At 37.9% G+C, this 27198-nt stretch overlaps 2 protein-coding genes across 2 annotated transcripts; one reads left to right on the plus strand and one right to left on the minus strand.

Moving 5' to 3' along the window:
• The first annotated feature begins 1125 nt into the window (after positions 1 to 1125).
• LOC149034264 (uncharacterized) lies at positions 1126 to 7480 on the plus strand. The gene is made up of 4 exons (XM_089192944.1): positions 1126 to 1373; positions 5499 to 5864; positions 6373 to 6510; positions 6936 to 7480. The coding sequence occupies exons 2-4, from the start codon at positions 5552 to 5554 to the stop codon at positions 7412 to 7414; spliced, it is 930 nt and encodes a 309-aa protein (XP_089049070.1). The 5' UTR covers positions 1126 to 1373; positions 5499 to 5551; the 3' UTR covers positions 7415 to 7480.
• A 2875-nt stretch (positions 7481 to 10355) lies between these two features.
• LOC149034265 (hsp70/Hsp90 co-chaperone CNS1 homolog) lies at positions 10356 to 20564 on the minus strand. The gene is made up of 4 exons (XM_089193863.1): positions 20416 to 20564; positions 19233 to 19394; positions 18898 to 18975; positions 10356 to 10480 (listed from the first exon to the last, which is right to left on the minus strand). The coding sequence occupies exons 1-4, from the start codon at positions 20510 to 20512 to the stop codon at positions 10356 to 10358; spliced, it is 462 nt and encodes a 153-aa protein (XP_089049989.1). The 5' UTR covers positions 20513 to 20564.
• Between the last annotated feature and the right edge of the window lie 6634 nt (positions 20565 to 27198).

Consider the following 27198-nt stretch of genomic DNA (forward strand, 5'->3'; position numbering starts at 1 on the left):
AGATCGGCAAATTCTAACCTTTTTAAAGTCGCTATAACGACTTTAAAAAGCTTTAAAAAGCCATCACCTCATTGATACCCTTTTCTAATAGTCTTGTTTCGTTGGAAAAGGGGACATGAGTAAATATTGATATCGTTATGTCAAATCTTGATGACAGTCATTTGTTTTAGACAAGTAGCTTGTGCCAATGAATCTTCGCACAGGCTTCGTGTACGCTTTTAACTACATTTAAAACAAAACCTTTTTAATACAGTTTTTTTTTAAATTTTGAGCTTTCGCTAGCGTGTTTTCGGCTAAAAACAAAAAAAATTAAAAAAGTTAAAAAAACCAGAATTTGTAAGATGTCCTGCTATTTTGTCAGAGTTAGTCCCTAACTCTAATAATTAAAACATAAAAATGTGAAAACATATTGACGTGAAGGGAAGGTATCTAAGCCTACATAACGGCAGATTAAATGCCTGGCAGTCAGTCCTGACTGTCGGGTATTTAGTCTATTTGAGACCGTGCCTGGCTGCACGGTTAAGAAAAAGGATCGCTTCTTTCGGGTGATGACTAATTCATAACTCGGCTATTACTGGAATTTTTAGAGAATCACCTGTTCGCACTTTGTCATGACAGATCATCATCCCTGTCAATAACAATAATAGTTACGGAAAATATCACGCACGTACAACACCTTAGTCAAAGCTTGCGAATACTTTCAGCTTGCTTTACACTTTACGCAAAGGTCGAAAATAGATATTATATGTCGTATTTGTATATAAGAAAGCTTTTAGAACCAACATGGTATTGTCAGACGAAACGCGTAGGATATATTGAAAAGAGCCTTTTTTACCATTTCGGTTCGCGCAGTGCCGCTTAATAGTTTATCATTAAAAAAAAGTTTTGAAAACGAAACCGACCAGCCATACCAAGTTTATTTCAAAGTGCGAAAGCTTTTTTAATACAAAGTACAAGAGTTGCTGTATTACAAAGCGCGACAGTTATTGGAATGTGTGACGATTATTTCAAAGTGCGAAAGAACAGACTTCTATGCCAGCTTTGGTGCAGCCATCTGTAAGAAGAAAAAACAAAAAGAAAAGCTTTTTGTAAAGTTTGTAAAAAAAAACATGCGAGAATAATTAAGACATCCTGCTATTGTATTAAGATCAGTGCCAGACGTCATTACTTAAGCATAAAAGATATGAAAACATATTGCTCTGAGTGAAGAGTTATTGGGTTTATCTATCATATCAAACAAGAAACAAATCGAGAGACACGCAGGAAGTTGCTTTGAGCGTTAAAGTACTCATAACTCGGCTATCATTGATGTTTAGCACAACACACTCTAAATTCAGACATATTTCAGCAGAGGTAAATTGAGCTGAGTTTGGGTAAGTTGAGTGATCTCTTTTGCATTTATAAGATCATCTAACAAGTTTCCTTCCTTTATTTGTTTGGGTAAGCTTTCCATAACAAAGCCCTGTTATGGCATATAATGTTCCGTTTACTATAAATAATTATTTGGAAACTCCAGTAATTTATAAAAACTATCATCGAGCTCATAGGGAGTGCAAGGTACTGTTGGTGCGGAAGTAAAAGAAAGTTGGTCCGGTTTCGTTCTTAAAAATTGTGACGACAAAATAAGTTCTGACGTTTACGAAAGGGGGAAACTGTTACTAATAACAAAAAGAAAAGAAGAAGGATTGGCCAATACAAAATTGCGGATCATGCTAAGTGTGCGTACATCGAGGTATGGATTCACGCGGGAAAGTTTGAAGAGGACGAGAAAAGCGCAACAGTCGCTTGAGGCGCAGCTGAGAACAATGTTAGCTGCTTTAGTGCTCTATGACGTAGCTAACACAATTTGTGCACGAAAACAGCGTTTTATCCTAAATGTCGAGTTTACCAGATATTATCTTGTTACCCGAAAATTGTACCGCAAACGAAATGCAAAACGAAATGAAATATACGTGAATAACATTTTTGTTTTTTTCTGAAACTTAGCGAAATGCTTGCCAAAAGAACCCGAATGGTTTAGGGCTTTAATTACGGCAAGATCCTCCGTAAACTGAACAGCTTTTGAGCGAGTAAATGGTATTCAAAATAGAGTTAATGCAAATTAAAGAGAGAGGCTTCACCGACATGTTTTTAATTTGTGTAATGCTAAAGGTGATTTTAAAGGCTTCCAAACAAATTTTAAAAATTTTTTTTCAATTATTTGTCACAATCTGACACCCGGCATTTACAGAGCGCTTAAGGAAAAAGAGTGCATGTACACTTTTAAAAAAACGGCACTGGTTTGGCAAACGAACTCAAGTTCGATGACTGTCCTTACATTTTTCTTTAAAAACATTCAGTGATCTTTCAGGAAGTATTATTCACTTCCATCGATGATTAATGTAAGAAGAATATCCCTGCTCAGTCAGTAAATGGCAAGGATAGTAATTGTAAGTAAATTCATGATTTGTGAATTCATGATTCAAGTTGTGAGAGTTAGCTTGTTTGTTTGCTGCAATGGCGTGTAGAATTCTGGTCTTTCTTCCACCGAAAAATTTAAGTCAAATGAAACACTTTTTAACTGGACCCAAGGAGAATTTAATGCAGCTTTTTCTCGTTGAATTCCTTCGGTTTTTGTTGTGCAGTTTAAGGTACAAATGATCAAATTGAAGAGACTTGCAAAGACTTGCCGGAAGCGTATTTTTATTAGGACTGAAGACTTCTCCGACCGCTTAACAACGAAAAATTGCTTGAGAGAATTCAGATATTGAATGAATGAAAATTTAACCAATAAATTCAACTGTCAACAAATACCTTACAGTTTCAACTTTCTGAGTTACTTTTTGAGAAGGATTAAAAGTCAATAAAAACCGTTTTTAGGCCGCGAGTCAACCAATTTAATAATGACACATTTGCGATCACAAATAGCTATTTCGAATACAAGTTTTTTGCTGGCAACTAAAGGAATTTGATCTGGGATTGCTTGGAAATATTCCCACCCAGCAGAACGAATGAAAAATTGCAACGAAACTAGGGATGTAGTCGGCGACTCACGCAAGCGTTATCGTGTCCGTGGGCAGAGATGGGAAGATCCGGACTGCACTAACAACCAATCAGAACGTAGGATTCGTTACCGCCCTCTTAGAGAAAAATATAGATATATGTTATTCACAAGCCGGGAGGTCCATATTGGGAGAAACTGTGCCCTCTGTCTTGAGTGTCGTCCGAGGCCTACCTACTCTGGCGGTACTCAAGACGGAGGGCACAGTGATCTTACGGAATGTGTCATTCACTTCCACCAATGATTAGTGTATGAAGAACACCTTTGCTCAGTCAGTTAATGGCAAGGAAAGTAATTGTAAGTAAAGTCAGCGATAAGTTTTGAACTTGTGGGAGTTTGCTCGTCTGTTTGCTCGTCTGTTTGCTGCAGTAGCGCGTGTAAATCTGGTCTTTTTTTCACCGAAACACTAAAATCACTAAAATAACTAGACACTGACTAGACCCAAGGGAAATTTAATGCGGCTTTTTCTCGTTGAATTTCTTTGATTTTTGTTCAGCAATTTACGGTACAAATGACCAAATTGAACAGACTTGCTAAAACTTACTGAAAGCGTGTGTGTAGGAGGACTGAAAACTTTTCTCACCGTTTCACAACGAAAAGATTGTTAGAGAGAATTCAGATCTTAAATGAATGAAAGTTATATCGATTTATTCCATTTAAAACAAGTATCTCAAAATTTTAACTTTTTGAGTTACTCTTTGTGAAGAAGTACAGTTAATTGAAGACTTTTTTTAAGGCCGCGTGTCAACTCACAAATTCATTTCGAAAACAAGTTTTTTTCTGGCAACTAAAGTGATTTGAGAGCAAGAAAAGAGAGGACTAATAAGTTATTAATCGATTTGATTTTCTTAAAAATACTTTACCCAGCTGGTAAAACAAAATTTATTAGTAAAGAACGGCAACGAAGCTATGCATGTTCTCGGCGACTCACGAAAGCGTTACAGTGCCCGTGGGCAGAGATAGGAAAATCGGGACAGCACTAAGAGCCAATCAGATGGCAGGATTCGTTACTTTGCCCTCTGAGAAAGAAATAATAATAAATATATCTTGACCAATTCGTAATTCAAACAAGAGCTAATTGATGGAAGAGAGAAGCGAAAGTTAGTTATTTACTGACTCTTTATTCTATTTGTCGAGGTTTGGTGAGGCTTTCCCATCCAACACCTGCTTGGACAGTACGAGATAAAAATCTTAGTTCCAATACCTGGTAACGGCTGTAGTCCTTGTTCTTAAAGGTGATTTAGCGGTAATCATAATTTTGAGAATTTGTGGGTCATACTCCACTTCATATTTGTTTCCGCTTTAAAACCGCTGGAGCAAACTGTTCAGCCGGCTCGTGGTGTTTGATTTGTATAGGTAACCACATGATTTTGAGTGCAATTTGGTGTTAATAAGCACGAATAAATGGATGTCACTAAAAGCAGTAATGTGGAATAGGGAATAGGGAAGGGGAATGGAAGACCTTATTTAATTTCAAGATGGAAGATAAAGGTTGACTTTTTCATTTCAGTCTTTTTGATACAAAACACTTTTACTAAAAATAGATTTGAAGTAACCTCTGAGAATTAAAGAAAAAACAACCTACGCCTCGTGTGATAAAGATTCATAACTCGACTATCATTGGTATTTAGGAACAGCACCTGTTGACATTTAGTATAACCCACTTGACATTTGGAGACATAAATAAGAGAGATAAATGGAGAGATAAATGGAGGCCGAAGTTCCATATTTCTATTCCATTTATAACATGATCTTAAAAGGGTCATTCTTTCGTGTCTTTGGGTAGGCTTTCCATGACAAAACCTCGTTATGGCATATAATACTTTGTTTTCTATGGGTTTTTATTTAGGGACTCCAAGAAATTTAAAAAAACATCGAACTTTTAGAAAATTTATAATCTCGTAATGAACGGATCTTTCAGTTCAAAAGCAATGAAAACCAATATCTGACATAAAAAATTCTTCCGGCTGTTTTAAAGTACAACGGCGAGCAAGCGCCAACCATTGCAAAATGGAAAACCGTTGTAAAAGATAAACAAATTGGTAATTTTTTTTCGCCTTTCAACGCGACCCAATGCAATAATCTGAAACGATAACTTCTTTTTAATGAAAAAAATTTTTTTTTCCTTTTTACTGATTTTATTGGACCTCGACTGTGGCTTGGATCATAAAAAAAAAACAAAAAAGAACTCGGCCAATATCCAGCCAACTTGATCTCACGCTTGGTCACTAACGCACTGTATCACATTAGTATCACATCTTAATGCTGCCGACGATTTGTTTTCGTAATCTCGAACAGAACATGTTCATGCGTTCATTTTCAATACGTTCAACTGGTGGAGGCCGAAGGAAACTACAACTAAGCGTTATGAGTTGACTTCTGAGGTGTAAATTGAGGTATTAATTTTACTGAAAATCCATATGTAACTTTATCTTAGCATAGTTAATTGTGTTGACAGGTACTATTCTAATTAGTCCGTGTGCAGCAAGAGGCACCTATATTCACCTCAGAATGAATCCAAAGTTCTGGCTGGCAACAATGTTTCTGATGTCCCGGATTGGTGTACTCGACGCCAACAGCCGGTGTCATGTAACGGAAAGCTCTATTGGCGGAATGTACCTGAGAGGTCACGTGTTTAAAGTGCATCGCGATGAGTTGCCTGAAGAGTGTTTTTTCCTGTGTGAGGAAGAAGTCACGTGTCAGAGTTACAATGTCGTCATTGGTCAAAACATCTGTGAACTGAACAATCGTACAAAGGAAGCAAGACCGGAAGATTTTATACCGGATCAGAGGAGATTTTACATGAAACGTTCTAGAAACAGAGGTACCCTTAACGTTCCCTCGACTACCTTTTTGTATTTGCGTTTCTGGGCAGACTTGCTTTTTTAATTTTCCTTTCACGATTACAGAAAACTCAAATTTCAGAGAAACAAAGATTGTAGATACAGATATGTTCCTATGACGAGCCTTTCGATGATTCAATTTCGGGGATTGTTTCATCATTGATAAGGCATTTTAAAATACAGAGACAAGTCAAAATTAAAGAAACGACGTTTTGGAATCATTGTCTCATCAACGTCATCTTAGGAAGATAATATTTGACTGCAAAGTAGTTTAACGATGATACTGCAACGTTAGCTTGTTTCGCTTCGTTACTGTTGCTGTCTTCCATCTCATTTCTTAGTCTAGGTCTAATAGAGTTAGCACAGTTTTTATTTCATTCTGCTTTTACGCAGGCAGGAAAGTAGGAGCTTTTTTTCCTATCCTCTCGTATCACGAGGTATCGAATTGCATGACGGTGGAAACTACCTATATGAAATTTTCTGATGCAGTTCCCCTCGGATCCATCAAAGAACTTCCGGCGGAATCCTGTAATGAGATTGTAGTGAGCGAAGGGGAACAGATGGCTGACGGGAAATACTGGATTTACTCTGAAGAGAATCGCGAGGTCATCAAGGCTTATTGTGAAGGTAAATTGTTTCACTAAATTACTCACCTATTTCCCCACTGCCTCTTAAACTTGTTCTCTTATCCTAACTTTTTTTTATATTTACCAAAATTATATCTCGTCGCACTGTTCCAGCACTGAAAAAAGGGGAATTATAGTAAAAAAAAAAAAAAAGGATTTGTGTTTGAAGAAGATAAGTCAATGACATGAACTGTTCTTTCCCTTATACAAAATTGTTTTAATGGCGAATGGGAATAGATCAAAACTACTATTCAGATCACGACGCCGAAAAAGGACAATGGTTAACCTTTTTTATTACTGGAATTTATTCTGCAAATAGCTTTTAGTTACCATTCGAAAATAGACTGGCTTACAGTGGCTTTTTCTTTCTTAAAACAGTTTAATTAACTTTCAAAACTATCTGCCTATCCTATTTCTTTATCTTAGAGAGCTGGCAAAAGATAAATGGTGAAGAACCTGTCTGCTTTGGAGCCAAAGACAATCAGTATGGTTCCTTCAACATGACAAAGAGTGGACGAGTTAAGACAATGAAGCTTATTCACAAGTCAGGGTCGGTGCGCTGCAACAATGTTACTGTTTCATCCTTCTGGGGTTGCACCTGGACATCATATAAAGACAATCTGATGACAATCATCACAGATGCCAATAAGAAGGCCATTCTGCCACCTGCCGAGGACTTGAAAGCTTTTAAAACTCCCGGTCATTTTGATAACAAAGAACACTTTTACAGTCTTCCTAAATATCACCATAATTCAATTGAGCTGGTTTTTCGCAACCTCGTCAATCCTTTGTCTGTCTCGAGCAACCAAGAGATGCAGATATGGTACGGACAGGATTGGATAGACCGCGGAGAGGAAGACAACAGCGGTAAAACTTGTGTTGATGTGTATGCATGGTATGAGTGAGTCTGCCCTCTGGAGACCTTGCCTTCGATAATTTTATAACGTAGAATAAAAACATTAGATTACAAATGAAAGCCATTTATGTACAAGATCCTGGGTAACATTTTTAGGAAGACGAACCTGTTCCAATGTTTAAGGACTACTGTGTCTTCGTTTCTATACTCGACGGAGGGAAAGACGGCAGGGATCAGAATGGTTTTCACTGATATATCGCTCAAGATCACGGAGGAAAGCGTGATAATTTTCAGTCAATTAGTTTTGCTCAGCACGGTACACCGTACTAGGTAGCATGGTACACTCCCATTGCATTCATAGTCGAGTGCCATTTTAACTGTATGAGAAGATTTAATTTCAATAAATTCATGTACATAAGTGGTTATTTATAGTGGGTTTTGAACTCTAGTTCGATTTCGAAAAAGGAAAAAACTAAAGCGAAATAAAACTAAACAATTCCGGAAGACAAAAGAAAGGAAAGAACACAAAACAAAAACAAACACCCTCTCGAAAAATACTCTCGTCAGTTCCGTGAATCAAGTCAATTTTTCATCATAACATGCCAGACCTGTGATCCTTCCTAAAAACTCCCTCAAGTAATTGACGCCAGGAAAAAACCTCATCTGAGGGCCCTTGACAAAATCAATTCTATCCAAATGTTTTTTTTTATTATTAGTGAAATGATGTACTTTTTCAAAAACTATCAGTAAAGAAAATTATCTATATATTCATTTTTAAAAAAGTATAGGGCTGCTTAGAGTTTATGTCGGTCAGCAACTATACGAGTGAACAAAATCTGACAATCGCGAAGCTAGAGTAAGAAATGTTAATCACAAACAGAATTGTTCAACCCAGTTTCCTGTTACCAATTCATAAAGAATATCAAATGCTCATCGGTTACATCCATTCAAAACTTAGAATTTAACAATGCACCATCTTTGAATGGACTTGATGCTTGCGAATGGGACTAAATATGCTAAACGTGATGTGTAAATTGTCCTTTTTACACATTTTTGATGACTTTCAAACTTTCCTATCGCTGTTAGTGCTAGAGTCGGGATGGTGATGATCAAACAACCTCCTCATATTTGTTATATTTTTGATTACACACAGAATACGAGGACACAATTGCGTTACCACTTAACTTAACTCGAAAAAAATAATGAGAAACAAAGGATCGTCATCATGGAAAAATCAACGGATACTTGGAAGGGTAATTTAGTATCATCAACTGTGTTGATAACGTGAATTAGCCGCCGTAAAGGGTTTAAAAGCTGACCTTTCGAGCGTTAGCCCTTCGTCAGAGCGATTGAAGGAATTGTGGGTTGTGTGTGGGTTTAAATTCAGAAAATGAAGCTACGCTATTGGTAGGACTATGGTGACGAGAAAACAGGAATAAATTAGTTGAATGAAAAACACTTGTTGATACTGCGCGGATTAAGAGTGCTGAGTAGGGATGCTCACGGGTCCCCACGAGCCCTTTGTTCTCTCGTTACCATATTCCCACCAATAGCGTAGCTCCATTTTCTGCATATAAACCCACACACAACCCACAATTCCTCCAATCGCTCTAACGAATGGCGAACGCTCGAAACTCTTTACGGTGGCCAATTGAAGCTATCAACTCAGCCGATCATACTGATGATTACCCTGTCATACTCTCCCACCGACGCAGCACCACAGTTTCTTTAGAAACTTGCCCCTTCTATTCGGATACTTGAAAGATCTGGCTCCAGGTGTGTAAATCTTACCCGGTGGATGGTACAGTACATTTTGCTATCACTTTTCTGCTGGAAAGCAATTTACCAGTTGCATTGTGTTATCTCCCCTCGATAAAACTAGGCCCTAAACGTTGAAAATTCTGAATTTTCTCTTTCATCAAATTCAGACTCTCTCTAATAATTGGGGTTCAACGGAATATGCTTATAAACTAGAGCACTGGCTGAGCGCCCCAGTATGAGGGAAGCAAGGAAAGCCTCTCTGAATTTAATTTGAAGAATAAAAAAGGCCTAAGGATGACAATTACTGCCGACTCATTCACGAAAATAGATTTACATGATGATTTGGCAAGGTGTTACCGTAGCCTGCGACAAAATCTTGCCCATAAGAACCAATTAGATTGCAGGATTCGTTGCCATACGCGTGCTCTATTGGAAAAACATATTGCTGATGTATCTAGCCTCTCTGTACGTATTTTATGTTCCTTTTGGTCAAAAAGCTACATTTGATGATAATTGATCAGCTCACTGACTCAATGCTCGGTGAACACGAGCCGTAATTTATGAGGCTTGTTTTCATCAGCGTGACAGATAATACTAATTTTCGTGGTCAGTCATTAGCTACGCGCAGTCGTCTACCGTCGACGTTTTGAGGTATGCCTTATGTTTATATGTTTTTGAACCAGGAGGGAAGGGTGACTCCATTGTTCTCTTGTATGAGCTGTTGTCGAGAAACCACGGCCAGTGCGACGTCACCTAGCAACATTAGAAGCGCTTCGCAAAGTTTGCTCAGCTTAGCGTGAGGAGAGTAACATTAGCTGACAAAGACAAGGCCGTTACAGGCTCGTAGTGGGTTATTATTGACTGATTTGCCGTGATTGTGAAAGCTTTGTTGTAAACATTGTGTGTGAGTTTAACTGTGTATTGTCTTGTGAATGTTTTTGGTTTTTATTTCACAGAATAGTGTCAGAGGTGATCTCTTTGAATGGAGCCATGATTTAAGACCTCTCTCCTTCTTTCAGTTTTTAATCAGTTTTCGGCTTTAACGTTATGTGTTATACCAGTTGCGCTAAGGGCGCACACGTCACCTCGTCAACTCCTTCATCAGTATTAACGAAAAAAACAAAGATTTGTGACAGTTACAACCCCATTAGCAACCTTTTTTTTAGTTCAGAAACTGATTCAAAGACCCTCCAGGTGAGCTCTACTAAAGAGTTTGCGTTCAGGCCACTTCATCCTTCTCCATCAAATTCCTCAGCACATACACAATGGAGCAGACCGCCCCCACCCTTCCCCTTTACGAAAGCCCTACTATGGGAATCAGGTATGATTGCAAGAACCCCTGAATATAAGACCCCTGGATGTAAGAAAAACAATCTAATTTTTAATCGCCCTTTCATTTCCCTGCGTAAATCAGTGACCTTTGACTGAACATTGTTCGCATCCCTAGCGCACAAACCAGAAAGAAACACAGGGTGGAAAATTAAAAACTGGACTTCAACCCAGACACCTAACGCCGCGAGCCCAGCAAATACTTTTAAACTCTGGAGAATACTTTACAATTTTTTGAGAAAGTTCCATGAGAAAACGGTGAAGGAACGCCATCCACCGTCCCCTCGCAGGTGTCTTGAACGCGTTCGAGCTGTATTATATTTAAGCACAGGCGGCCCAAGCTTAAGCTGTGAGTTGATCATGTTGAGAAATAAGAGGCGTGGCGAAATGATAAGAGTTTGTATGGGAATATTTACGACTGCTCTTGGAAATAAAAAATACAGTCAAACTTCTCAATAAAAATACCTTACTTTCACAGAGCATCGCTTGCTATCTGACTGCTTACTATGTTGAAAAGAACCCATTTTAGCGAGTTATCCATTTCTAGGTTTACTAAGTACATAAGAGAAGCCCTTCTCCCCTTAAATCAGAGGCCGCTTGAGCTGCCTGTGATTTAAGCTGTGACTCGGGGTGGAGGTAGACCCACAAAAAACTAGTGCGAACACGTCATTCTGGCCTATTACTAGAGGAATTTTTTTTTTAATTTCTTGAAAATTTCATGCTTAGTTAAAAAAAGGAACAGTCAACTTCCGAAATTTATATTTTGGTACCTTTTTTACTTCGGGAGATAAAGGCTTGATTTTTGAACTTTCAAGATTTTATTTGGAGAAAATGTCAAAAAACAATGGCCTAAAAGGAATTTTTGAGTAAAAAACATCTGCATTTAAAACTTTGCTTAAAAGCTGAGCTTTAATGGACAAATGGCAGAAACCCTTTTTAGGTCAATACGTATAGAGCATATTCCCAATGGAAAACAAACGTTAAATAAACTAATCTTGTTAGCCGTCAGGGCGTTTTTTAAAAAAGCTCCCTTTCCGCTGATAGTAAAATTTTGAAAGTGATTGAATATCCCAAATCAGTGTTAATATGACTCAGAGAAAATGTATAAATTATCGGGATAGCTTGAATAGTTTGCATGCTAATTTATTTTGAATGAATGCGCTAATTTTCCTTCTCTGATACCTTAACACGTCGGATGTACTTAGTGAAAAAAGAAGAGGCACCCTTTAAAGAAACAAGCTTTCTCAGCTATTTGCATGCTTGCATAATCAATGTAACATATCCAGTTGATCAAGTTCTTTTGATTTTTATTACAGTTATCATAAACTTTGATGAAAAGGTTGGAAGAGTGAAACCAAACTTTCCCAGGTGAAAACAAGAATTATATATATATACCACTGCAGATGTTTACTTGCTGCTGTGACTGTTTAGCAAGTTCCATTGGTGCACTGTTTTCAACTCTCTCTTTGATAAAAAAATTAAAACTTTCAAAGAAAACACCTCGAGATCGTTATTGAATGAAGACTATTGAACCAATCAACAAACATGTCGAAGGAAATAAGACAGAAATTTACGATTATTGTAGAAGATATCACTTAGTTGCAATATGTACTTGACCAAACATGACAAGTACCTCGTTCTCAATTTCAGCCCCAAATACCTCAACGTCCACGACACCTCTATCATATCGCATCCCTCCAGTGGCTCAACCCAACCCCACCCCTCCACCAGCCCAACATAACCTCATCCCCCTCCACCGGCCCAACTTAACCCCACTCCTCCACTAGCCCAACTTAACCCCACTCCCCCATCAGCCCAACATAACCCCACTCCTCCACTAGCCCTACCTAACCCCACTCCTCCACTAGCCCAACCTAACCCCACTCCTCCACTAGCCCAACCTAACCCCACTCCCCCATCAGCCCGATTATAGAATATAGAATTAAAAAAAGTTTTAACGATGACGTTATCTATACGTCTGTGCTTTAATAGATCATAAGTGAGAACCAATCAGAATGTGTGCATAACTGAGCTTATTATATAATATCATCATAGATTATGGCCGACTGCAGCTATCCACCGATGAAGGCAAGAAGGTGTATATATCTTGAGGCTGAAGCAGGTTAATGTGGTTGATCATCCTCAGTCACATGGATTTCAAGCAAATCAAAGTGTGTTGAAATGTATGTTTATCAATACAAATAAAAATTGCCATCAACAGTTTAACAAACAAATAGTCTCAACCATTACAGGTTGGTTAGTGATGTCTTTAAAAGTCGTGAAGACGTCTGTTACTTAATTTCTGAGCTGGTTTAACATGCTAAAATGTCTGAAGCTCCATCAATTGGTTTTTAAATAAGTTATTAGCACTCCTTTGGCATTACATGAAAACTGTTCAAGTTAAGAGCGTGTCGACGAGAGCACCGGGCAGTCGTGCTACATGCCATCTCACCGATTCCAATGAAACTTTGTCAGTTTAAAGGGTCTACCCCAAAGCTAAAAAAACAGACTGGTTTCTGTTTTGTTTTTTTCCGGGGGGAGATAGACCACCCCCCCGGTTTTTTTTGGTTTTCACCAAGGAAATCGCTTCAAATAGTTCAAATGTATGAAGCTCTCACTGCGATGGTATTTAACCGATTACTTTGAGGATTTGCACACATATTTTTACATCCTTAGTTAATGGCCGCCACGAGTATCAGTCAATTTGATCGACGGCTTGTCAATAAACAGAGGCAAATATACGACTGTGTTTTTAGAGTTTTTGATTCATCTAAATATTTGACAACTTTGAGGTCAAATATCTCCCGTTGTCAGAAAGCTACAACACTTATCTTAATTACCCTTTATAAACCATCATTTCATCTCTGAAAATAATCAACAAAATCTTTGGGCACTACCGTATTTTTGTCTTGGATACCTTTTAAAATCTGCGACTGTGACAAGTTTCTTTCAACTACACCTGTCACGCAATTCTTGCTCTAGGCGGTCACTTGACAAAATAAACCTACATTTTTTAGCTCTTTATACAAGATGATTGATCAAGAAAGGTGAAAAATCTGAAAAACTTTCGAGATTTTTTGTAGGAATGGAAAATTTCACGTTTAGAGAGATGCATGTTGACGAAAAATCAATGGGAAAATCGCAGCGTTTCTTTCTTCAGTCGTTTATTACTTTGAAGATTTGCTAAAATCAGGAAATAGGGCTCTTGTACAGAACAAAACATTCATTAGCCCATACTTTGATTGTCTATTATCATTATCGCACAGTTTACAGTAAGGAAACTGTAACAGGAGAGGATATTTTAAAGTCACATGTCGCCTGCTTGTTGACGTACAAGTTCCAGAGTGTAACAACTTCGGCTTTTCCATACCGCGAATGACGGGAAACTCTGCCCCTTTATTTGTTAGGAAATATTAATAGCCCCATAAATTCATTAACTACGCCATGTTTCCAGAAAATAAGACTGGAAAATGTTTTTTCCACTTTCCACCATCAAGAAATTCCACGTATAGGAATAGTATTTGTAGGGTTACTGCGTGACCTTTCATGAGAAGTAAACATTGTTCATCTTTTTTTTCAGGAAGACACTTCTAGAAAGTTCCTAATCCTTCTGTTATCTTATTTTCCTGTTTTTTTGACTGCAAATGTCATCTGCATTTGCTATTATTTTCGCTGATTGTCATGGCCTTTCCTGTGTACAAGTGCGAGCTAGTTCATATACAGGACTCTTTCGAGTTTCTCTGGGTGGTGTCGGGCTTAGTGTGTAGGTCTGGCTCAAAAGATATCTGCACGCTGCAACACGGGTTCCTATGTTTTCTCCTTTTTCTTTATTTGTAGTTTCATTCTCTTGCTTGCATTATCACACATTTATGTTTTTTATTCCCTCAGCACGTTCCCTCAGATTCGGAAGTTGGCCATGAAAAGTCAGTATTGACCAGAACTGAAATCCTTTTCTATCACCATTTGTTTCAGAGAACCCCCGTCATTTGTAACTTTATTTCTTAATAAAATGTGTTTTTATTTGCTATTTATTTCCATTAGAATGGAAGGAAGAATTATCAGGTCCTGATAAGTTTTTTTGTCTCGTGACTCCCAAAAGCTGTGTTTGCGACATCACTTGAGAAATCAAAGGCAATTACGCCTGAGAAATTCGCTTGTAGTCTTCTACCCGCAGAAGGCAACTTCATATAATGAAACGTTCTAAGACCTCTGTAAACTAGAGACACTAAATCTGTGACCCTCAAAGGGATCACGCACTCGTACATGTAACGTCCGGAAGATGTCACGCATCTACACCGTGGGCGCACCTGGCGAATTCTATCCACTGGCTTCAATAGTAAAGAGACAACTTATTTACTATTTGTATATGAGCAAGCTTATTTACCCTACTTGAAAAAATCCGTGATGAAGTCAACTATTGTCAGACTAAACGCGTGGGAGATAAATACAAGTTTCTACTTTCTCAGTTCGTGCAGTGATACTCACTAGTTTGTTCCGTCAAAAACGCTTTTAATGTGAAGTCACGTCGACCTCGACAGAAAAATTAAGCTCACCCTGTCATAAACAATGGTTTATACCGTAAGTACCAATTTAGGTACATCATTGGGCTTTGATCACAATGATAAAAAAAAATGTGTGTTTCCTCACGTTCGCCACGTTTATTCTTTGGAAAATTATTTTACTGGAGGGCGATGTCACTTACCTTGGCGCGTCTTGACCCCGGCCGACGAAAATTATCGAGGTGAACTCCATGAAATTCTAGTCAAATGTTTTAAAAACTTTTTCTACCCCTGATTTGCACTCAGAAAAAAAAGGCAAATTCCGAACGGTATTTCAAAACACTTTATTCACTAGTCAAGTTCTGAACTGTTTCATAGCAGCCCGAGGAAAAAGAAAAATTGAAACAACTGGCGTATCGGTCGAATGAATTCCAATTTTTTCAACAAGGAGTTGGTAAGTTCATTTTTCCTAGTAAATCTAAGTGGGGGTCATTTTTTTGTGACAGCCGATCAAAGATAGACATCTTTGAAACGTCTCTGAAACTCTTTTTAAAAAGAGTTTACACTTCCGGTAATATTTTTCTCCTTCTCGTAACAGCTCAACAGACATTGTTAATCCTATGTAGTGTGGGTGTATCAGTTGTATTACGTCTTCATGGTGATGCCATATAAGAAATCGAGTGTCTAAAAAGCCCTCAATTCAATCTAACACTCGAATTGATATAGTCAAGATGGTGCAGTTGTCTTGTTCATTTGCAACTAACTGTAGAACCAAATGTTATTTTTCTCGCGTTGACCAGGGACGGCAACAGCTCATACCTCTAAATTCGTGGGTATACAGCTTAAAAAGAAAATATTTGAGAGACATCGATGTATCCCAAACATGCGTTTCGTCCGAGATGAAGCTTATTCTGGCGCGAATTGGCTTATTTGGAGATTACGAAGGCCGCGATTTCACGGTGTACCTGAAATATCGTGCACAACTTGGTGTGAGATTCAGACCCTCGGGTTTGTAAATGCCAGTATCCTCCTCATAAAAATCGGTGACATAAAGTGAGAGAGAGGTGAATCTGCAGATGGCAGAAGAAATCAAAGCTGGTGGCGAATCTTCCTGGTGGCAAGGTGACTGTAAATCTAAATAGAACGCGTATTGTAGCTGCTATCTTAGAGTCGGCAATGAATAAGGAAGAAAGGGCAAGAAGAGCGCTTATCTGACCATCAGTTTTCCTAACTGGTGATTTGTGACTGAGATGATCTTTATATTATATGATTGCTAAGGATACGCAGGTACTGTAGAGGCGCTCACATAAATAGAGGTAGGCGATCCTCCCTCTGACTTAAGAACTGCGACAAGTTTATAGCGCAGACCAACTGGCACGGTTTAAAGCACCTCAGGGTCTCACTAGGCTCATCACATTAGAAACCTTCAGCAAAGTAATCGTAGAAATGAGTGATTATCAGCAACGTGCACAGATTTCTGAACACGGGTCATCGCGAGAACTATACCCAATCCGTCATAGACGGAACAAGAAAGCGAGATATTCTTGCTAAAAGAAGGATGTATCAAGACGTTTCAGTCATTGGCTTCCATCCAAATGTACCCTGACAAAGACAAACACAGTGAAGCCGACAAAAAAATTCCGCCTAGGATAAGATCAAGAGGAAATGGACTAAGACCGGCTTGCCATTCTATAGGGGATGGCTACGTTCAAGAAAGGACCTCAGGTAAAATTCTAACGAACAATCCCTAACTAGCCAAGTGGACTTTGGATGGGCTCTTTGTAAAACACAAAAAACAGCCACCTTTTCTCAGAAAGCAGAGAATTATCTCCTAGACGTGTGCTGGACAAGGGAGGAAACTAGTAAGGCAACCGCCTCTAATGTGATTTCCCAAATATCGAGTTTTAGAGACGACACCAGCCAGAAATGTTGTCTAAGACTGACCGGTTGATACAGCAGCAAATCGCTCGATACTTCAGCCGGTTATCTGCTGCAACAAAAATTTGTTTATTGATGAGGTCCCCCTCTGTAAATATGAATGAGGACGGAGCCGATGCCAAAGATCTAGCTTCAGAATTCGAAACTGACCGAACAAGGCAGAAGATAAAGAGGGACCTTGCAAAATTTAGACGAAGACTGCAGGAGAGGGTACAGCTGCTATTAAGCTAAAAAAAATACATTTGCATCTCACTTTTCTTTCATATTTATTGTCTTTGCTCACGAAAACAACTGGCTATGTCTTAGGATTTCATCAAGGGAAATTTGCAGGAAGCCTACTCGTCAAATTACTGCTGGCTCATCCTTATTTAAAAATTTTGCAAGTCACGCAATTAAACCCGGCAACACTCGATCTAGAGAGATGTGGATTTATATGTAGTAATAGAATGCTTGAAAAAAATATGCAGATATTTTACAATCGAAACAAGCAAATAATCATAGAGATCTGCATATTATTCTGAAATTGTTATCAAGCAGACAGCATGAACAACGCGCTTGAATAATTCCTACGGAGAGTCTTCGGGTCACACAACAGATGTTAGCTTAGCGGAGTTCTGCATGGAAATGTTCGATGGTGGTAAGTGACAACGACAACACCATTTGAATTTTATTTTCGGGATAGAAGCACAGTTTTTAGTCCGATAGAACTATTGATATTTGCTCTCGAGCGAGAGCGCAGAATTCCCCGTCTGTAAAAGCCGAAGTTGTAGCACACTGGAACATGTAGTAATATCAACCAACACGCAGCATGTGACTTTAAAATCTCCTAAAATGAGCAATGGTGATGATAAACAATCAAGTTATAGACTAATGAATGTTTGTTCCCTACAAAAGCCATATCTGCTGATTTTAGCAAATCTTCAAAGTAATAAACGACTGAAGAAAGAAACGCTACGATTTTCCCATTGATTTTCCGTCTACATGCATCTCTCTAAACGTGAAATTTTCCATTTCTACCAAAAATCTCGAAAGTTTTCACATTTTTCACCTTTCTTGAACAACCATCTTGTATAGAGAGCTAAAAAATGTAGGTTTATTTGGTCAAGTGACCGCCTAGAGCAAGAATTGCGTGACAGGTGTAGTTGAGAGAAACTTGTGATAGTCGCAGATTTTAAAAGGTATCCAAGACAAAAATACGGTAGTGCCCAAAGATTTTGTTGATTATTTTCAGAGATGAAATGATGGTTTAAAAAGGGTAATTAAGATTAGTGTTGTAGCTTTCTGGCAATGGGAGATATTTGACCTCAAAGTTGTCAAATATTTGGATGAATCGAAAAGGCTACAAACACAGTCGTATATTTGCCTCTGTTGATTGGCAAGCCGTCATTCAAACTGACTGATACTCGTGGCGGCCATTAACTAAGGATGTAAAAAATATGTGTGCAAATCCTCAAAGTAATCGGTTAAATACCATCGCAGTGAGAGCTTCATACATTTGAACTATTTGAAGCGATTTCCTTGGTGAAAACCAAGAAAAACCGGGGGGTGGTCTATCTCCCCCTAGAAAAAAACCAAAACAGAAACCAGTTTGTCTTTTTGAGTTTTGGGGTAGACCCTTTAAACTGGCAAAGTTTCATTGAAATCGGTGAGATGGCATGTAGCACGGCTGCCCGGTGCTCTCGTGGACACGCTCTTAACATATCTGACACCTGTGACTCATTGAACTTAAGGAACTAAAATATTCATGCTGAAATTTTGCTTTGCATTCCGCATTGAGTTCTTCATCCCGTTCAAAATAATATTCTCATCATGATTAATGGGAAGTAATGGCGTAGCAGTCAAGAGCTGGATTCAAATGCACATCAGGGTGGTCTCGACCTCTAATTTAAAGTCCATTGAGACAAGATTGAACTCCATTTAATCTCATTTAACCTTGGAGTGTTGAGTTCTTTTTTTATTATTATTATTATTATTATTATTATGGTACAGCTAAAAAATATTTGACCTCTCACAATTGCCTTAGGGAAAGTTGGATTTAACTTAATGGCTGCTTTTGCGTCCCTTAGTGAATCCTGGTGATTTCCTGTTATTGAAATAAATATCTCTGGTTAGCCATACATGTTGCAAACCAACTACCATTACTATAATTTTGGGAAAAACTTGTGATGCTCATTGAAATCTGGGGTAAGAGGTTACTTCTTTGTATTTTGAGAGGCCAAGATAAGATGTAAATTTTTCCGGGCATGCATTCAAAATAATCACCTTTTTCAGAAAACTACTACTGACAACTCGATAGCTTTAAAATAGAAAAAAATGCCTATTGAAGCACTCATCATTTACCAAGTTTAGAATGTGCAATAGCCCTGTTGTTGTGCAGTTTGGCCTTCAGTTCTTTCTCGTTGCAGTTCATTTTAATTCCTTTGGTGTAAAAATGAATAGCATTGATGAAATCTCCTTTCTTGAAGGCCTCATTACCCTCATTCCTATAAACATCAGCTGTGGCTGCAAAGAAAAAATAAAATAATTCGAAAAAAAAAATTAAAAGTAGGCGTCAAAGTCTGTGGTCGTAGTTAATAATTATTCGTGTACAATCAGAGCTGCCAAGATCTGGAGATTTAAAATCTGCAGATTTTCAATAGTTATGATGATGCTTATAATGTATGTGACAACATGGGTAAGAATAATAATGAGAATGAAGCATCACTCAACTTAAGGCAAACCCCTGGGAATTTAAATTTTTGGAGATGGGTTTTCTAAAATTCCTATTCCCTGGGCAAAATTAATAAAATGTTCAAATGTCCCACACAAGTTTATGTAAAAGGCGAAATAATTAGCAATTTGACTTTCAACTAGTTGATCAAGCTTTAAAAACTAATTGACCAAGCTTTAAAACCTAGACCTTGAAGCCTTATTTCTTCTGAGCCATTTGTTAGTGAAAGTACACTATCTGCCTTAAACACCTCCATATTCAATGATAATTAACACTTGTACTCTACTGGAAATTAGATGTGACAGTTTTTATTCAAATTCCCTAACGCCAGTCAGGCAGGGTTAAATCCCTTCCCCTGCCACCCTCTTTGGCTCGGATGAAGATCAAATGCCTGTGGGTTGCTCGAGGAGAAGAGAGAGAATGTTGAAGGTTTTAAAGTGATTATGTTTCATTCAAATAGAAAGATGATGGTGATGATGATGGTGATGATGATGGTGATGATGATGATGATGGGACCTATGATACAAACTTACACAATAGATGTTATATGATGATCAAATAAAGTCTTAACTTATTATAACTTTGTATTATTGCTTTGAACTGTTAGAAAAGAAAATAGCAAAAGTTTCTGTGTCATAGATCTTCTCAATGAACAGCATATTGTAATCATAGAAGAGAGTCATGACTGGTCAAATACCCTTTAAATTGGTCATACACTGTATATGTATTTTTCCACATCTACTTGCATTCTTGAAACTGATCGAATAGAAATTGTTCTAACAATTACTGAAGCCGAAGTTGAACCTAGCTCACCTCGTAAAGTGTCCTCGTCAAAATCTGGTGCATTTTCTCTGTCAGGTAAGTCTTCATTTTCACATGGAACTTTAATTGAACTTCTTCCTGTAGCCATAGCAACTGTAAGAAGACTGATGCTTCTTAAAAAGTTGTTCTCTTAAGTCATCCTGGTGATTGAAAATGGTTATAAACATCAGCTCAACATATTACCCAGTTGCAAAATAAATATTTTTTTTCTTCTGAGAATGGGAGGGATACATAGACACAAAATCAGAATCCAATTAAGAGCTAATGTCAACATGCATCAGACAAACAGCGGCAAGTCACCCAAATTCGTTTTCTCTCCTACTTTCATATTTTGTAGCCCAATATGTCCCAATAATTGTGGTGTAGTTTTTTTGTGAAAATATATTTTAGTTTTTGAGAAATTATTTTTTTCGTTCGATCGCTCAAATATGCAAAATTTCACTCTTATTACCCGAGTTGTGTGACCTCGTGTAACGAATTTACTCGACCTCCGGTATTTCTGTCGGCATAATCCTTTGTTTTATCATCTAAACTTAATCCCCTGACATTATTGAGGCTGGCAAAAAAAAAATTAATTTTTTGGTAAATATTTTTGTCCGACATACTTTTTCTATGTCGAAAAGTAGCATCAAAACAGAGACAGTTTTAACAATGACCGATATGACAGAATCTACTGAGCTTCTAGCTTTCAAAAGACAAAAGGATGGTTATAAAGTTACTGTAAAAATTTTCTTGTGTAATTGTGTTGTTCTATCGTGAGACGAACTCAAAGTCCGGCAAAATTTACTTGCTAGCGACTATGAAATATACATGGTGTGCCTACTTGTCGCCACCTTTTATTGACATATCGAGGCATAAATCACAACAATTTGTAAATATATCTTGACATAACACACCCTTACCTAGTTTATTTATGATTTTGTAAGACCAATAAGCTGTTTCGGTCATTATATTACGCTTGGGTATTACTTTTTGCCGGGAGCCTAGGTTTTACGTTGTGTTTTCCCTTATCCCAGTTATATCAGAAGCTAGTCACGCAATAATTGATACCAACACAAATGAATATTTACCCTGTATGAAGACTTTTGTTTATGTTGAATTGACAATATTACAATATGTTACTTTTGTGGTCACTAATCGTTGTTTCAATGGTAGCGTGGCAGTTCAAAGCGGGTTGTTCTTCAACGCTATTGAAATTTATAGTGTTCTGGCAGGAGAGCAAAGCACGATGCTCTGGGAATAAAAACTCTTAGGGGCCTTTTACATGATATCGGAATGAGTTTTGTTCAAGAACGAGTTCATCCCGGTTGCCAAATGATAGCAGAGTAAAATTATTCGAAACGAGTCATTTCTGAATGAGTTTATTGAGGTTTTCATTCCAGAACGAAAAACTTATTCTGGACGACCTTTAGTACTTGTATAAAGTAAACGCGGCACGACACTCATACCTGTATGAATCCTCTGTAGGAGCGAGGGAAGCATAGAAAAGGGAGGTAAATAATTGTTTTTACTACTTGTTTTTATAATCTAAATTATTTTGCATGTAAACGCGGTATGAAATTCATTTCATTCCGGAATGAAACCCATTTTGGAATAATGTAAAAGGTACCTTAGGGACGGACCATTAGATTTTTGATGCGGAGGGGGGGGGGGGGGGGTCTTTTGCCAATTGCACGATTTGTTTTCTTTCATTGAGCCCTTGCTCGATTTTTTCGGGGGTTATTGCCCAACACCCGACTTGACATGAATTTGACATGAAAATAATTCTGATGCCTCTTTGAAAAGAGGAAAAGGCTTGAACAGTAGACATCGCAAGATCTTTGGCTATGTTACAAAAGAATACTTAATGCACTAGAAGTGCACACATCGAGTTCCGGATGCACTTGAATAGTCTGTTTAACAAATGCAGACGTACAGTTATTTTCATACCTACCAAATTATGTCAAGACGAACAAAAAAAAGAGTACAGCCGTCCTGCCTTGAAGCAGGACAGATTTTGTCAGCATAAAAATCTGACAGATCAGTGCCTAAAGTTTTTATAAGTAAATAATTAGTTTACGTGAATTTTACGAGGTGAGACTGACAGCTCGTAGTTGGCAAATCACATCTTTTGTTTTTAGGTGCTGACAGGGTTGGTGGGGAAGGTGGGAGAGGAGGCGATCAGCAATGGGTGAGGATGCTTGTCGTACCTTTCAGGGGCCAAAATCAGTGATCTGGTACCTTTTACGGTGTCTCAAACTTTAGTGGACTGCCAGAGACCTATCTGGTACCTTTTAAGATGTTTTTCGCTGAATAATATGCCTGAAATTAGCACTTAATAAGCACTAGGACGATTTCAATGATCTGAAGTTCTTATTTTTGGAATTTTTCAATTTTTTTTAGTTTAAATTGTTACTTTATAGGGGTAGATATCTGTTGTTGCCACTCCCACACGGATAAGACTCAGGTACCTTTTATAATTTTATAGGGGTCGTTTTCGAAATTCCGGCGCGCATCCTCGCCCTCTTATATATAGGGGGGTTCCCCAGGGGGTACTGCTACGTACAGCACACTTGAAATTTAGCAAAGAAAAATTTTGATGTGATTTTCGGTGAAGAGAAAAAAGTTTTGTCAGCGTCTTGTAGCTACTGCGGAAGGGCCCTTTACCACTGTGTGCTTACTTACGCGTCCCGCTAGATGGCGGGAAGCCTACAAAGTGCTCAGACATTAGCATAGAAAACTCCGCCTCCGTGTGGATTTTTTAAAATTTCAAGATTTGCAAAAGACAGTCCTAATTGACTGAGATAAATTGGGCAAAAATCATCATCTGTATGTTGCAAGTTCATATAATTTTTAACAGCAGCAATTGAAATTATTTAAAGCAGAGGCTGTAGTGGGTAGTTAGGTAAAGTCTGTATTTAAGAATGGCCCATCCAGGCCCTGAGCTTATAATCCTGGATTCCTCACATGAAGCAACTAGGTATTACTACTCCTCCCTGGACATGATGACAGTCATGGTTACCCCCCAATGGTAACACCCCCCCCCCCTCCGGGTGGAGAGGGGTACTGTGAGAGTAAATGATTTTGCACAAAAACAAAACACATGACCTGGCCAGGTTACAAATGCAGATCTCTTGACCTTGACTCCACCTCACTAATCATAAGGCCACCATGTCTCCACAAGAGGAGAGAGTTTATGGTGAATCCTTTCTCATAACAAACAACTTTTACAAAACCAAAGTAAAATTCTCTTATCTGATTTTTAAATAGGGATTTTTGGTCAAAACTTACAAAATATGTAAGTTTTTTATTTAATTTCCTCCAGTTGAACCGACATCCATATTTGTGCAGCTGGTAGTTAGTTCAACTGGACACTTACGACAGGAAAAACAATGAAATATATACACTAATGCATGCTGATGTATGTTGATATGGATTTCAATTTGGTACAGGTGCTGATGTTTGTGGTTTTTTAGTATATGTATAATAAACTAATTTTTTTTGCAATTATTTCATGTTTACATTGTTTTGTGCACAGAATTGATTTGTCTTTGATGCTAACTTTAACTATCCTGATAGTCTAGACTGGTTGTTTTTCAAATATCATAAAATCCTTGCTGGCTGTCTTCACGTACAAAAAAATTTCAAGAAATGCAGAGGAACAAGGAAATCAATTGTTCTGGAATTCAAAATAGCCTGAGATACATGTACAGTGTAGATCATTTTTTCGAAAGCCAGTACTAACTTCTTACTAACCATTCGAACACGAGTCTTTACTTGGGAATATTGGCCCAAGGTTGCTGCAGTATAGAAATGTCATAGTGCCAATATTTCCCAGTACAGCTCAAGAAAGCAAGGTAATGGTCATGCACTAATGTCACTTACACTAATGTAGCATATTGTGAATTTTCTGGCTTCCAAGTAAAAACATAGGCATGCGTAGCATGCAAGAGTTATTTTTTTTGAACGGGTGGGATGAGATGGGACACTTTGTGTACCTAATGTTTTCATTTTTGTAACAGAAAAAGAGCATAACTTTATAAAAGATCGAAAATATTGCATTACTTCACCTTACGAGAAAGAGAGAAAAAAGGTAAGTTAGCTGAACTCACACAGATATCTTATGGTATATTTTCTCTACTGCCTTAATACTTCTAAGCAAAAATAAAGTGGATTGGTGCCGCGCTTACTGTTTTCTCTTTCGCAGCAGTTGTTTGGTCTCGTCACACAACGCCATCTATTCCCCGACGGAGAGAGAGCGCGTAGCGTGATGAGACCAAACAATAGTTGCGAAAGAGACCACGCCTACTGCCGTTCCTCTAACAGAGAGAAAATCAAAATTATTCGTCTACAGTTAGATGCCTGAAAAATATAATTCCATGTAATTTTACTACGAAAAGCAAACTGAAACTCTGTTGTATCTCCAATAGACTCTAACCAAAGATATATTGCGATCTCGACCAAATGAAGATACATTTCCCAAGAGAAAAGGATTATATTTGAGAGAGGGCTCCTTGATTGGTTATTGCCTATCTGGACTTTGTCTACTGTGTGTGAAATACCTAATAAAATGCAGGTTAATGACGATTTTAGATATATGAAAATTCACATATTTGCACTGCGGTGGAGAGATGAAATTAAGGGATCCTCGCAGCTAAGAACACTATTGAAACTAGTAGTTGTAAATAGGACCTGAAAAAAAATTCAGGCCCGTACGGGATTTGAACCCATGACCTCTGCGATACCGGTGCAGCGCTCTACCAATTGAGCTAACAAGCCAACTGGGAGCTGGTTAATGAATTGGGTCCAAATAAACTTCCAAGTGAATGAAGATTTTAGATATATGAAAATTTACATATTTGCACTGCGGTGGAGAGATGAAATTAAGGGATCCTCGCAGCTAAGAACACTACTGAAACTAGTAGTTGTAAATAGGACCTGAAAAAAATTCATGGTTCATGGTCATGCAGGTTGTTTGCAAGGAATAAACATGCGATTGGATTAAGTCCAAGGTAGTTAAAAGCCGAGTTTATTCGTAGAAAAAGTCAGAACGCGGGAGAATTGCGTTAAAAGTTCACTATCACTAGCATTTAGTGTGAATTTTTTCCAGTGGGGTTGGATACTGCAGCTAGAATACGCGATTAAGTGCAGGTTGTTTACAGGGAAATGACACGTGATGGAGCGAAGTCTAATTTGGCAAAATGGAATTCAATCGGCGAAATAAAATTTGTAATCAGTAGACTATAGGTTAGGGACGCAAAAGAAAAAGTACATATCCCAAAAAAACTGCACACCCCCTCCCCTACTGCCTCCTTCTACCTGCATTTCTGATGGTAATTTCGTTTCTAAGTATTAATTCACTAATTTGAGACGACAAGGTAGTCTTCTATTACCAGAAATCCGAGATATCGATCATACTTGACCTCTCCAGGCCTTGGCCGAGAAACAATTCAAAAGAAATGTGTGGGATAAAAAATAAATCTTCAAAATCTTCAAGGATCTTTCATTTAACTTGCCAAGATCTTCAGGGGTCTTTTATTTTCTTTCCAAGATTGAAGATCCTGGCAAGAAAATGAAAGATCCTGGAAGATCCTAAGAAGAATTTTGAAGATCTTTAAAGGTTCTCATAAAGATCTTGTAGGATCGTTAAAGATCCTTCAAAGATTTTCACCAGGGATGTGTCACAACAAGGCAAAAACATAGAAAGCGCTCGCCGTATCGGCACTTTTTTTTCGTTGTTTTGGTAGTCATTTTGGAAATTTAGCCAGGCATTTTAATGTAGGTAATTCAAATGTGATTTATTATGGTGTACACGCAAATACGCTTGTCATAAAATCAGCAGTCCACTGTTTGCAACTCCGCACAATTATCACGATAATATGCGAAACTTTGTTCGACGATTTCCTCTTGCTGACAATTCTTTCCACTTGATACAATTTTACCCCGTGTTTATATTTCCTTTTGCCTTTAGAAGCAACAATAATCTACACGATCTTTAACTCTTACCGATCGCGCCATGTTGTTTTTGCAACCACACCTTCGGGCATGCTCCGTAGAACTTTGAGTACACCACAGTTAGGAGGTATGGCACTGACGAAATGACTCGGATTAATTAAAACGTTTTCTTTCTTTCATATTGGACTATTTCCTTCCGTCATTCCAACCTAAACTAATAGATAAATATTCGCCACCCAAAATGCCTTCAATGAAAAACACGAACGGGTAGCACATGGCGCACTCATGATTTTATGTGGAACAAACAAATGCAATTAGGCAATCTCATTTCAAATTTTCGTTAAATTTCGGACTCGAGTTATGACGAACAAGAACGAGGAGCATGTGGTTCACTCGTTAATTTATGTAGGACAAAAAAAAGAGCAAAGAAGACGATCATTTATTCCAAAATCTATGTGCGAGCTGGATTTCGGCATGTTTTCATTTTCCACAGGTGTGCTCATAAATATTCCGTTACGCTGTTAATTCTTAATTAAACCTACATTTTTTCAAAAGCCAAATGATGTGTTAAAGAATTCGTATTTTGATTTGTCGCCTTAAATTTTTCTCTGACCGAAAACACCTGCCAAGTTTTGTATCATTTAATAAGCAACGAGCGTTTTACATCTTCCCCTCGAAACATGTGTTTGTGACAACTGTTTCCTCTTTCAATTTCTATAATGCGAACAGGATGTAACACGTAGACGGCAGTTTATAATCAAAATAAAAAGGAAAAAGGCTTCAAATTATCTCATAACACTCAGTTTTCTCGTTTCTCACTAAATATTCTTCTAAAAAAGT

Source organism: Pocillopora damicornis, chromosome 14 (assembly GCF_964200805.1).
Source record: "Pocillopora damicornis chromosome 14, jaPocDami1.2, whole genome shotgun sequence".
In the NCBI taxonomy this organism is placed as follows: Eukaryota; Metazoa; Cnidaria; class Anthozoa; order Scleractinia; family Pocilloporidae; genus Pocillopora; species Pocillopora damicornis.